At 46.6% G+C, this 13,271-nt stretch overlaps 1 protein-coding gene across 1 annotated transcript in view; it reads right to left on the reverse strand.

The window, feature by feature from the left end:
* TRPV3 (transient receptor potential cation channel subfamily V member 3) overlaps positions 1-13,271 on the reverse strand; it is a 45,167-nt gene that overhangs the window by 19,944 nt on the left and 11,952 nt on the right. Inside the window, exons 5-8 of the mRNA XM_036757055.1 lie at positions 12,808-12,984; positions 12,213-12,353; positions 3,651-3,931; positions 787-963 (exon numbers count right to left, since the gene is read on the reverse strand). Coding sequence (XP_036612950.1) covers positions 787-963; positions 3,651-3,931; positions 12,213-12,353; positions 12,808-12,984 — 776 coding nt within the window. The remainder of the gene's footprint in view (positions 1-786; positions 964-3,650; positions 3,932-12,212; positions 12,354-12,807; positions 12,985-13,271) is intronic.

Raw genomic sequence — 13,271 nt, forward strand, 5'->3', positions numbered from 1 at the left:
ATGAGGTCAATGAAAGGGAAGATGGGATACTCTGCCACCTACCTACACCTCAGTTCTGGGCAATATTCCAGAACACTTTAGATCATGATAGAGAGCCAGCCAGGAGAATCTGACTTCCTTTTAAGACAGGGTGACCAGACACCACCCAATCCTAAACACTGCCTGGAGAGAGCCATCACAAGGACTGTCTCCCTGAGGACTGCTGACATGGCAGGAAATCCCTGAAGGACTCTCTTTCGGTCTCCATGGTTCCCAAGTGCTGCCACACCCACTGGCCCTGATGTACAGGATGGGGCAGCTGCAAGGGACGTAGCTCTCTCTGATTATCCTTGTGGAAGGATGGAGACAAAGAGGACAAACAGCAGAGTGCCATGGAGTAGATAGAGACCTGGAGGAATGGCTGGACCATTCTGAGAGGCCTCCATTGGAGGGGTAGATCCATCTGGGTTTGGCCCTGGCTAGCCCTCAGGCCAGCTGGAACTGGACATTGACCACCAGGACCTGCCCCTCACCTGCTCTTTCTGTCCTTTCCCCACTCTGGCTTCTTCCAAATCCTCTCTCCTGGGACCCAAGGCCCTTGCTGCCTCCCTGTCATGCCCTCCGAGTGGGGAAGAGCTGGTGGTCTGGTCCCTACTGGGGCCGCCATTGTACTCTGAATGACTCCTGACCCCAAGGGCTCAAAGGTTCTTAGACCTCAGGCGTGGTGATAGATGCCTCCCCGGCTCCCCTCCCATGGGTAGTGCCAGACTTGCTGATCACAGCCCTGGCCAGGGGCAGGCCACTCACGTCAATGTTGGTGTTATAAACGATGATCTCTAGCACCGAGTTGTCTGTGGTGGTGTCCACGTTGGTGAGGTCGTAGAGGGAGGACGAGACAGGACCATAAGCCCAATCTGTGAACTTCCGAGACAGGCTTCTGTGAGGCTTCTCCTTGATCTCTCTGCTGAGGATGTATTTGAGGATCTGAGAACAGGAGAGGGGTCACTGGGGAAGGGCCAGACTGTGACCATCCCACAGAATTTTCTTTGAGGAGGTGCCAACTTCCTCCACACTAGTCCCTTGAGCACTAGTCCCACCATCCCTAGCTCGGGAGGGAGGATGAGCAGAGGAGCCCCTTGATATTTGAAAGGGGTGACCGTCCCATTTTCACTTGAGCCACACCCCTCCAGCCCCTGCCAGTCCCTGATCAGCTGCCTAGGCTGGGGGAGGAGGGATAAGTACACTCTGGAATGCTCACTTCTGATCTCAAGTCTTTTGCTTCCAGGCAGGGAGTTGAGAGAGGGCCTCTCTTCCCTGTCTGCCTCACTGATTCTCAAGAAGACCTAGAGGGGAGAAAACCCTAAACACTTGATAAGTGCTTATTAAGGAGCTGTACCATTCAACTTGAGCAAATGTCTGTACATTGCTGTCTGAATGTGGACATGCCAGTGTTTTGGTGTTCTTGAAGGTCACACTCAACATAGTCACTCCCTGAAGGACACAGGGCCCTACCCAGTGTCTGCATCTCCATTCACAACTTGAGGCCTGTTCCCTAGGTCATGCGGTGCATCCTCACACAGCACCAGCATCACATCCTAGCCAGCTGCCTTTTCATAGACTCCTGGATCCCAGATGCAGAGCTGGCCATGGAAGCCAGCCTCTTCATTTTAAACATGAGGAAACAGACCCAGGGTTGAAGAGACTCACTCATGGTCATGCAGAGAGTGTCAGAAGGAAGATTCAAACCTGAGTCTCTCCTGAGCCTCTTCCCATTCCTCTCTCCTCTTTCTGCAGCTCACAACCTCCTCGAGGAAAGGAGGGAATGAAAACTGCCATTCACCCATGAGCCCATGTGAGTTCAAATCCTGCCTCAGACACCAGCTGTGTGACCTTGGGCAAGTCACTTAACCTCTGTCTGCCTCAGCTTCCTTCAACATCAAATAGCACAGGGTTGTTGTGAAGGTCGGATGAGTTAGCGCATGTAAAACACTTTGCAAATCTTAAAGCACTATACAAATGCCATTGCAGAGGAAACTGAGAGGCAGAGATTAAGTGACCTGCCCGTGGTCACACAGCCAGGAAGTGTCTGAAGAAAGATTGGAAGTCAGCTCTTGCTGCCTCCAGATCCATTGCTCTGCGGTGCCCCAGATCACTGATGGCCCCTTTCCCCCAGAATCTGACCAGAAAACAGAATAGAACCAGGATCCTCCTGAGCTGGACCTCCTCAGCGGCACCAAGTTAGCTTCTCGAATGGACGACAGAAATCCCCAAAGACACTTCCACAACCCAACCTGGGTGGAGGGCTCGTGTGACACACACACACACACACACACACACACACACACACACACACACGCACACACACATACAAACACACACACACGGTATGGGGCAGAATGACCCCCAGAAAAAGGCTTGGAGGGAGCCTGACTGGGGCCCCTCAGGATGAACAATGACCCTGCTTTTTCTCCAAGGCCTTGGTCTCTCCCTGGTGGGGGGCTGGCGCCTCTCCTGTACAATTCAGTTTCTGTTGGAATCCTGCCCCTGGGAGCTGCCCAGCATCCCTGGCCTCTCTGGGAACTGAAAAGGCTCCTTTTGGGGCCTCCACCCTGCCTGGCCTTTCTGGCTAGCCACCAGCCCTGAAACACCTGACCTGTGGCTGACCCATGAGAGTTTGCTGGCATCAAGACCCCTGAGCATCTGAGTCTGACCAGCTGTTCAGTGGTTAGACCATGGCGCTTCTGAGGCCAAGCTGGGGTGAAGGGGGAGGGGAGGCTGTAGTTGACAGCTGGGGGCAGCAATAGCCTGCCTGGCCCCCCATTTTTCAGCCCCCTCTCTCTGTGGAGACAGCTTTGTCTCAGTTAGTTAGGTGGTCAATAAACCCTCAGTGCATTGCATTTGGTCCCTTTCTGGGCTCCTTCATGTCTCAGGGGGAGTATTTGAGGAGCACACAGTCCTCTACCTTGCCAGCATAAGCCATTGGTAGGGAACTGTAGATGGCTCCAGCAGTCGATCCCCATGGCTGGATCTCTTGTGCCTGTCCTGCTGACAAGCCTCCTGGGGCAGGAGAGGACAGGGGAATGCTTGTATCTTGGGGAGGCAGGACCCCAAACTGTCTCTAGGCAGAGTTTGGCCAGGCTCTGGAAAGGCATCGTGGAGAAGAGACCCCCAAACTTGGAAGGGCTGGACTTGGTGTGGGACTTGGCAACTTCCTAGCTCAGACCCTGGCCATGTCCTTCTGGACTTCTAAGGGGGCTGCCGCTATATTATTCTATGCCAAGAAGTGTGATTAACCCACGTGAGTTTCCTATCAAAGACAATCTGATTCCCATATTAGAACACCCATGCTTTCCCATATAGTTTGTTTTGTGCATTTAAAAGTGCAGAGTCCGTGTGTGGCACCAGATGCCAAAAAGGGGGATATCCCTGAGATGCTCCCTGGGCCAGGCAAGGACTGAGCCTACAGGGAAGGCACTCCCACTCTGGAACGGGAGGACATGCGAGACCTCAGGCTTCAGTTTCTCCTCTCTAATATGAGAGCCCTTGAAGCTTCTGACAGTTCTGGGCCTGGGACGCTCTGGTCCCCCAGCTGCCCAACTCCTGGCACTGCCCAGGTCCCAGGAAGGCGCCCTGGTGAGCCGACTGGGCCACCCCCCTGCCCCGCGGCTCACCTCTGACTTGCCCGTCTTGGCGGCCAGCTGGAGCGGCGTAAGGCCATCCTTGTTCTGTGCAGTCTCCAGCTCTGGGTCCTGGCTTCTCAGGAGAATCATATCGTACATCTCCTTCACAAAGTCATTCTGCGTCTTACTGTCTTCGGCCACCGTCACCAGCGCATGCAGGATGTTGTTTCCGCGCGAGTCCTGGGAGGCGATGTCCGTCTTCTCATTGTCCATCAGCAGCTGGACGATTTCTGGCTGGTTGGTGCAGGCAGCCAGAGCCAGGGGTGTTTCACCTGTAATTGGGAGCCATGTGGTCAGCCTAGTGCCACTCCATTTATACCTTGATGCATTCTCCACCAAACTACCGGTCCTGTTAGGATTTCATCACTGGGTCTTAGGCACTGTGTGAATGAAGGCTGACCAGCCATGTGCATGTAGGAAAGGGCAAGAGTGCTCTGAGGCAGGGGGGCAGTCACCTTGGCCCTTGCCCCTGGGTCTAGCTTTGTTCCTGTGCCTTTTCTACGTTGGTAGGGGGAGGGGGGAGAAGGGGTGCTCAGCCCCTAGAACTCTGGAAAGTTTTCTAGAAGAGCTTTGTGAAAGATGCTGACTAGGCTACTTCAGCCCCTGGAAATTAAATCAAGAGTTACATAGACTTTCTGAACCCAAACCAGACAGAGACTTCTGAGACAGACCCCACCCTGCTGAAGAAAGCAGATTTAAGCCTGAAGGAGCCTGTCAGCTGGAGAACCTTTGTGTTCCTAAGAGTCTGGAGCCTGGGGAGTGGGATTTTCTGGAGACAAAACAGCCATTCCAGCCACTTGAGGCAAAGAGGGACAGAGCAGCTCCTCCCCCATCACTAGGGCATGTCCCTTGTCCAGGATGGGCTGTATGAGATTCCTGCTTTTATTTAAAAAAGAAAAGCGACAGCAGTAGCAAACCAGAAAATCAGGCTATACATGAAAAAGGAGGTGGGAGAGGCTCAAGGGGGGACTCCAGCTGAAACCAAAAGCTAAAAGTGGAGAGGAGTCATCCTGCCCAGGGGAGCAGCAGCCAGCCATGACAAGCAGGGCAGTGACCAGGAGAGCAGCAGGGCAGCAGCCAGCAGTGACTATGCACAGCCATCAGAGCAGTGGCCAGTAGTGACCGGGAGACCAGAAGAGCAGCGGCCAGTGGTGACCATGCACAGCCATCAGAGCAGCGGCCAGTGGTGACCATGCACGGCCATCAGAGCAGTGACCAAGCAGTGACCTTGCAAGGCCATCAGGGCAGCAGCCAGCCAGTGCTGACCATGCATGGCCATCCGAGCAGTGGCCAGCGGTGACCATGCACAGCCATCAGAGCAGCAGCCAGTGGTGACCATGCACGGCCATCAGAGCAGTGGCCAGAAGCGACCATGCATAGCAATCAAGGCAGTGACCAGAAGACCAGCAGGGCAGTGACCAGCAGTGACCATGCACAGTGATCAGAGGAGCGTCCAGTGGTGACCATGCATGGCCATCAGGGCAATGGCCAGCAGTGACTATGCATGGCCATCAGAGCAGTGGCCAGCAGTGACCATGCATGGCCAGCAGAGCAGTGACCTCAAGACCAGCAAGGACACCTAGGGATGACTCACTTGGCAGAAGCCAGGCATTGGGCTGAGGTGTTTGTTGCATGAGCCCAATCAGCCCAATGACACCCCCGGAAGACATGAGCTGCCCCTCCCTGGGAACACTTTCCCCATTCTCATGCCCCACAATGTGCCTGTCTGTGCATGTGCCCTGGTCACACTGCCTATTCCATAAGTGGGTCCTCTCTTCTCGCTGAAAGTGTATAGAATGTGCCCAGGTTCATGAAGGGAAGCTCCATTGTTTCCTTTCTTCCTGGCCTATTTCTTTAAATGCCTTTGATTTTGATTCATTGTATCCTTTGGCAAACCAGGCAAGGTAAATCCACTGGTGGGGGCTTGTGAGCTATAATTTTGAGCAGATGTAGACCCACAGAGTACCTTCAGCCTGGCATGTGAAGACTGGAGGAAAGAAACCTGAGTGACTTTGCTAGCCAACCATCCATCCAGTTGCTGCTGAATTCTGGGTCCTGGGCTGGCAAGGGAGCACAAAGAAGGTTTTTCTTGGGTTGGGGAGGCCTGACTTGGAGTCCCAGTTCTGACCCTCACTCCCTTTATGACCCTGTACAAGGCACTGACCATTTGAGCTCCAATCTCCAAACCTGGCAAGTGAGGACAGCTGGGCATGGAGTGCACGCCTTCAATCTCAGCTAGCAGAGAGGCTGGTATCTATACCAGAGCCAGCACCAATATGATGAGCCTCTGGTGCCAGGGAACTGTCAGATCACCCCAGGAAGGGACAAAGCAGGCCAGGTCTGAAACAATCCCAGAGCCAGCAAAGATGGGCCTGATGGGTCTGACAGTGCTGGACACAGGGACAGGAGACTAGTGGCAACCCCATTGTGGGTGCCCCACAGTGGACTCACATACACTCACAGTGTAAAGTGCCCCTAGAGGCAACAGGGGGCACAGGCCAGGTACTGGGCAAGGAGAGGGAACAGAAAAAAGCAGCAGGTGTATGGCTCTGACTCTGGTTAGAGGATTCACTCTCCAGCCTGGTCTGATGCTTTGTGGTTGAGTAACCAAGTGAGAGAGGTCACACCATGGGGAGAGCTCTATCCCTCTGAGCCTGAAGGGCCTTCCTGTAGCTACTGGGACCAGACCCAATCTGGGGTCAGGAGCCTACAATGCTCAGACCAAAAGTTGAGTGAGCAGACTTTTTCCTAGACCAAACCACTTTAGGAACATTGGAAGCTCACAAGTTTCCAGCCTGAGCTGCCCCGAGATCCCTGAAGGACACTCAAAACCTGGAGAAAGTAGTATCAGGACCCAGAAAATACAAATCAGGGCCAAACAAGAAATATTCCCTCCAGAAGTGTGCAGAGCCTGGCCCTAACACAAGGTCCCATTTCTGGAGGGAAGGTTGGAAGAAAGAGTAAACAAACAAATTGGAGCAACTAAGTGGTGCAGTGAATAGAGCACTGGCTCTGGAGTCAGGAAGATCTGAGTTCAAATCCAGCCTCAGACATTTGACACTTACTAGCTGTGTGACCTTGGGCAAGTCACTTAACCCCAAATGCCTTGCCTTCCCCCCTCAACCCCCTTCATAAAAACTCCAAACAAATCCCACCATTAGAGAGCTAGTATGGTGACAGGGAGATCCAGGGCAGAAACCCAAAAGAAAAGAATAAATCTAATATATCTACAAGTATAAACTCAAAAGAAAACAAATGTGTACATAAGTTCAACTAGAATTACTGGAAACAATGAAGCAAAAGTTTTAAAATTAGTTTAGAAATGAAACAAGAGTTCTGGAGAAAAGAATTGGAAAAGAAATTAGAACACTGGCGAAAAGACTTGGAAGGAGAATGAACAGTTTTGCATAATTAAACCTTAGCCAAGAAATAGACTCCCTGAAAACTAGAATGGACCAAACAGAAGTTAAAGGCTCCATGAGACAACAATAAATATTAAAACAGTCAAAAGACTGAAAAACAGAAGAAAACGTAAGGTATATCATATAAAAAATAACTTTTGGAAAACCCATCAAGAAGAGACAATTAAAGAATTACTAGACTGAAGTCCGTATCATCCCCATTTCTTATGGCACAATAGTATTCCATTATCTTCATATACCACAGCTTGTTCAGCCATTCCCCAATTGATGGGCATCCCTTTGATTTCCAATTCTTGGCTACCACAAAAAGAGCCACTATAAATATTTTTGTACATATGGGTCCTTTTCCCGCTTGTGTGATTTCTTTGGGATACAACCCTAGAAGAGGTATTGCTGGGTCAAAGGGTATGAACATTTTTATGGCCCTTTGGGTGTAGTTTCAAATTACTCTCCAAAGTGGCTGGATCATCTCACAACTCCACCAGCAATGTAACAATGTTCCAATTTTCCCACATCCTCTCCAGCATTTATCATTTTCCTGTTTTGCTATTTTAGCCAATCTGACAGGAGAGATGTGGTATCTAAGAGTTGTTTTGATTTGCATTTCTCTAATCAATAGTGATTTAGAGCATTTTTTCATATGCCTATAGATATCTTTAATTTCTTCCTCTGAGAACTGCCTATTCATATCCTTTGACCATTTCTCAATTGGGGAATGGCTTGTATTCCTATATATTTGGCCCAGTTCCCTGTATATTTTAGAAATGAGGCCTTTATCAGAGATACTAGTGGTAAAGATTTTCTCCCAATTTTCTGCTTCATAACAACCTGGAAAAACCTACATGACATAATGCTGAGTGAGTGGAGCAGAGCCAGGAGAACATTATACACAACCACAGATATACGGATTCCGTGAGGACCAACCCTGACAGACTTCGCTCTTCTCAGCAACACAAGGTACAAAGACAACTCCAAAGGACTCACGATGGAGAATGCTATCTACATCCAGAGAAAGAACTATGAAGTTTGAATGCAGATTGAGGCACACTTCATGCTCGCCCTTTTTTCCCCCTTTTTTGCTTCTCTTTTGCTTTTGTTTTTGGGTTGTTTTTTTTTTTTTGGTTCTGTTTCTTTTTTCTCATGATTCATTCCATTGGTCATAATTCTTCTCCACAACTTGACTAGTGTATAAATTAATTCAATGCGAAGTTATACATGGTAGTTATATGAGATTCCATGCCATCTTGGGGAGGGAGGGGGGAGGGAGGGGAGAAAATCTGGAACTCAAAATTATGTAGAACCGTGTGTTGTAAACTAAAAATAATAAAAAAAAAATTACTGGACTGCCTAAAAGCCATGGCCAATTAAAAGATCCTGACATTCTATTCTATTCCCAGAAACACTGAAAGAAAATTGCCCAGATTTCTTAGGAGCAGAGGACAAAGAACAAAGTGTCTGCTGGTCACCTCCTGAAGGAACCTCAAGCTGAAAACTCCCAGGAACACCACAGCCAAAATCCAGAGCTTCCACGTCAAGAAAAAAATCCCATAAGCCATCAGAAAGAGTTCAGGTCCTAAGGAGACAAAGTCAGTGTGGCTGGATTATGGAGTACCTGGAGGAAAGTAAGGGCTACAAAGACTGGGAAGGTGGGAAGGGCTTTTTATTCGATTACTACTCAAAAGGATGAGAGAGCTTGGAATGAAGAAAGCCCAGAAGACAAAAGATCTAGGCTTACAACCATGAGTGACTTACCCAGCAAAACTGAGTATAATCCTATGAGAGCAGACTGGGGTGGGGTGGGGGGAGGGAAGGGATGGAGCAGGGATGGACTTTTAATGAATCAAAGGATTTCTAAGAATTCCTGATTTAAAAAACTGCATAGAAATTTTGAAAAACAAACAGTGGCCAAAAGAAACATTGGAAAGGTAAATAGAAGCATGCAATCCAGAAGGGAGTGAATATTGATGCATAGAGAGATGATGGAAGTGTCCACTAGGACCCTTGTGATCTCACTGTCATTGGAACTGGCATCAGGAGAGTAGAACGCTGACATACACATATACACAGTTGGGTGCAGAACTATGTTTCACTCAGTAGGGAAACAGGAAGGAAAGAAAGGGAAAGAATCTGTGACTGGGCTCTTGGCAGGGGAAACAGAGGAAGGGCCAAGGAGCTGAATGAGTTGCAAAGAAAAATAGACAGTAAAACTAAAACGTTTAGTTTTAAAACTAGCTAGGCAGCTAAGCGGTGCAGTGGATAGAACACTGGGCTTGGAATCAGAAAGACTCATCTTCATGAGTTCAAATCTAGCCTCAGACACTTATTAGCTGTATGACCCTGGTCAAGTCACTTAACCCTGTTTGCCTCAGTTTCCTCATCTGTAAAATGAGCTGGAGAAGGTAATGGCAAAACAGTCCAGTATCTTTGCAAAGAAAACCCAAAATGGGGTCACAAAGAGTCCAACACGATTGAACTGAACAACAACAAAAACTAAAATAGTGAGGCCCACAAGTACCCTTTTCAAATCTAGAAAAATTCAACCAAAAAAGAAAAAAATTAACAACCTGAAGAGAATTTTGGGAAAGATAGATCTCATAGACCTCTGGTGATTATCAAATGGTATTAGAAAGAAATATACATAGTTCTCAGCTGTATAATATAACATCTTCGCAAAAAGTGATCAAGTAATAGGGCATAAAACCCTCACAAATGCAGAGAATCAGAAATATTAAAATACATCTTTTATGGGCAATAATGTGATAGAATTGTATTCAATAAAAGGCTGTTGAGGAAATGATTAAGCAATTGGAGACTAAATAACTTAGTTCTAAGAATTGGTAGGTCACAGAATAAGTTATTGAAACAATAGATAATTTCATTAAAGATAATAATAGCAATGAGAGAACATCAAAATTTTAGGAATGGAAATAGAACGTTCCTTAGGGGAAAATTTATACCTCGAACCACTTTAATCAATAAAAGAAAGAACAAATCAATGAATTGGGTATGCAAATAAAAAAACAGAAAACACAACAAACTAAAACAATCCAATCAAATGTCAAAACAGACATTTTGAAAATCAAAAAAGAAATTAACAAAATTGAAACAAAAATTAATTAATTTAGAAGTTTTTTTTAAAAAAAGGTGAAATTGTTAAGTCATTAGTTAACAATTAAAAAGCAAAGAAAAAAGAGAAAATTCAAATCACCAGTATAAAAAATGAAAAAGAATAATTGACAATAAATGAAGAAAAAATAAAGGAAGCCATTAGAAATTATTCCACCCAACTCTATGCCAATAAAACTGACAACCTAAATAAAATGGATAAATAGTTACCAAAATGTACCATGCTCAGATGAACACGACAAGAAATAAATAATCCAATCTCATAATTTTTTTTAAATGAACAAGCCATAACCAAATTCTCAAATGGGAGGGAAAACCATACCAGAGAGATTTATAAGCAAATTCTATCAAATATTAAAGAACAATTAATTCCAACATTACAAAAACTATTTGTAAAATTGGAAAAGAAAGGGTTTTGCTGAATTTTTTCTATGATAAAAATACAGCTTTGATACCCTAAATCAGAGAGAGTCAAAATAGAGAAAGAAAAATATAGACCAATATCCCTAATCAATATTGATTCAAATTTTTAAAGAAACTATCAGCAAGGAGACTGTAGCAACATCTCACACAGATTATGCACTATTCAAAGTTGGATTATACCAGGAGTACAGAATTAGTTCAATATTAGGGAAATTATTAATGTAATATACAAATTAATAATAAAAACCACATAGTTTTATCAAAGAGATAGAAAAAGCTTTTGACAATATCTAATACCCATTTCTGTTAAAGACACCAGAAAGCATAGGAATAAATGGACCTTTTAAAATATGATAATTATTATCATTATACTTAAGAAGGCTAAAGTAGGGACCTTTCCAATCAGATCAAAGGTAAAGAAAGGATACATGTGGTCACCATACTATTTGATATAGTACAGTTTGTCAAACAATTACTATTTATCAAGCATCTACTAAGTGCCAGATACTGTGTTAAATGCTGGAAATGCTAGAAATGTTAGTTATAGCAATAAGACAAGAAAAAGAAATTGAAGAAAGAAGGATAGACAAAGAGGAAACCAAATTATTGGGTTTTGCAAATTACAGAGAGTTTACTTAAAGAACCCTAGAAAGTCAACTAAAAATCAATTGAAAAATAATTTCAGGACATAAAATACATCCACATAAATCATCAGCATTTCTGCGTATTACCAACAAAAACCAGGAAGAAATAGAGAAATTCCATTTTAAATACCCACAAAATGTATGAAATACTTGGGATTTCTTTCTGCCAAGATACTCAGAACTATATAAATTACAATTACAAAACATTCCTTACACAAATACACAGAGCCAAATAAGTAGAGAAATATGAACAGCTCACGGGTAGACCAAGCCGCTATCATTAAAATGATTCTACCTCCTAAATTGATTTAATCATTTGATGCCATACCAATAAAATGACTAAAGGATTCTTTTAGAGAGCTTGAAAAATGAGAGTCATCTGAAGGAACAAAAGGTCAAGAATCACAAGGAAAATCCTGAACAAAAGGCAAGAAGACTGGGGTGGGGGCGGGCGGGGGGTGTGGGGGGATGCCTAGCAGGCTCAGATCTCAAACCACAGCACAAAGTAGGACTAATCGGAATAATCTGCTACTGGATTATAAACAATTTGATGGGTGGAACAGATTAGGTAAACAATACACCAAAGCAAATGAGCACTGCGGCCTAGGATTTGACAAACCCAAAGATCTCAGCTCCTAGGGGAAGGACTTACGAATACTGGAGAGCCTATGGGAAAATAGGCATACCGATGCATTGTTGGTGGAGCTGTAGACTGGTCCAGCCATTCTGGAAAGCAATGTGGGACAATGATCCCAAAGCTTCTAAACTTTGACCTAGTGACTAGGGCTATGCACCAAAGAGATCAGAAAAAACTGGGTTTGGTGTGGGGTTGGTTGGGGGGTGGTGAGGAGGTGGGGGGGACCGATGTAACCTACCATCCAGCTACTCTGAATGACCCCAGCTCCTCTCAGGACTGGCTGCTGAGAGCCCCCACCTACCGAAGTAGAAGCCTTCATGCTTGCGCTTGGGGTTAAAGAATAAACCCTTGGCATGGGCATTGACATCAGCCCCCTTCTCGATCAGGGTCTCGGTGATGGCCACCTGTCTGCGCTCGATGGCAATGTTCAAGGCCGTCTGTCCTACAACAAATCAGGGCAGACCCATCAGGGGCTGAGGGCAAGGAGAGGGCAGGCCTGGGCATCCCCGTGCTGTTCTTGCTTCCCAGTTTCTAGGGTCTGAGGCCTGTGGAGATCCATCCCCTGGAGAGTGTCAACCCCTTCACTTCATCTAGGAGAGGGTGGGAATCAGAGCAGGCAGGGGACTTGCTCCAATGTACAACTAGTAAGGAGTAGAGATGAGAGGTCAGCCCTGGCTCCTTCAGTTCCCAGCCTGGCCCCCAATCACACCCCTTGTTGGCCTTGGGCCCACCACGTCACTGCTCTGGGCCTCAGTTTCCCTATCAGACAGGTGTGACAACAGAACCTGTTCTGGGGGGTGACAGGTACCAAGGTGTCAGGGGTATCCTGGGGGGAGGCATCATGGTTCTTTCATGTCCACCCAGGATCCCAACAGGGAGGAGACCCAGCACCCCACCTCTGTAGGCTTCCTCTGTGTACTCTGCATTGATGAATCGCTCCAAAATGTCATTTTCTTCGGCAAAGGCAAGCAGGGTCCTTACAATTTCCTCAGTGTTGGGGTTAATATTCAGCAGGGCCTTCATGAGACATGTCTTCCCAGTGTCAGAGGCTGTGAGCTTGTGCATTAGGTAGTCTGTGGACACAAACATGCCAGTGGATGGACAGTCCTGGCCACAGCACTATCCCACCTTATGCTGCTCCTGCCTGTATTGACATCGCTCCAGATCCAAGGGCATCCCTTCAGTGCCTACAAAGGCTTCTCCCTCTACTGGAAACCTACTGGATTCCCAGTCATGGTTGCCATGGAAAGTTGGAAGTCCAGGTTCTCTGGGCTTTGGGTCAGAGGCAGGGGGAAGGGCTACCTCCCAGTATGTGCACCACACAGGACCGGAACCACACAGGAAGTACTTAATAAATGTT

Source organism: Trichosurus vulpecula, chromosome 4, assembly GCF_011100635.1.
Source record: "Trichosurus vulpecula isolate mTriVul1 chromosome 4, mTriVul1.pri, whole genome shotgun sequence".
NCBI classification, from domain to species: Eukaryota; Metazoa; Chordata; class Mammalia; order Diprotodontia; family Phalangeridae; genus Trichosurus; species Trichosurus vulpecula.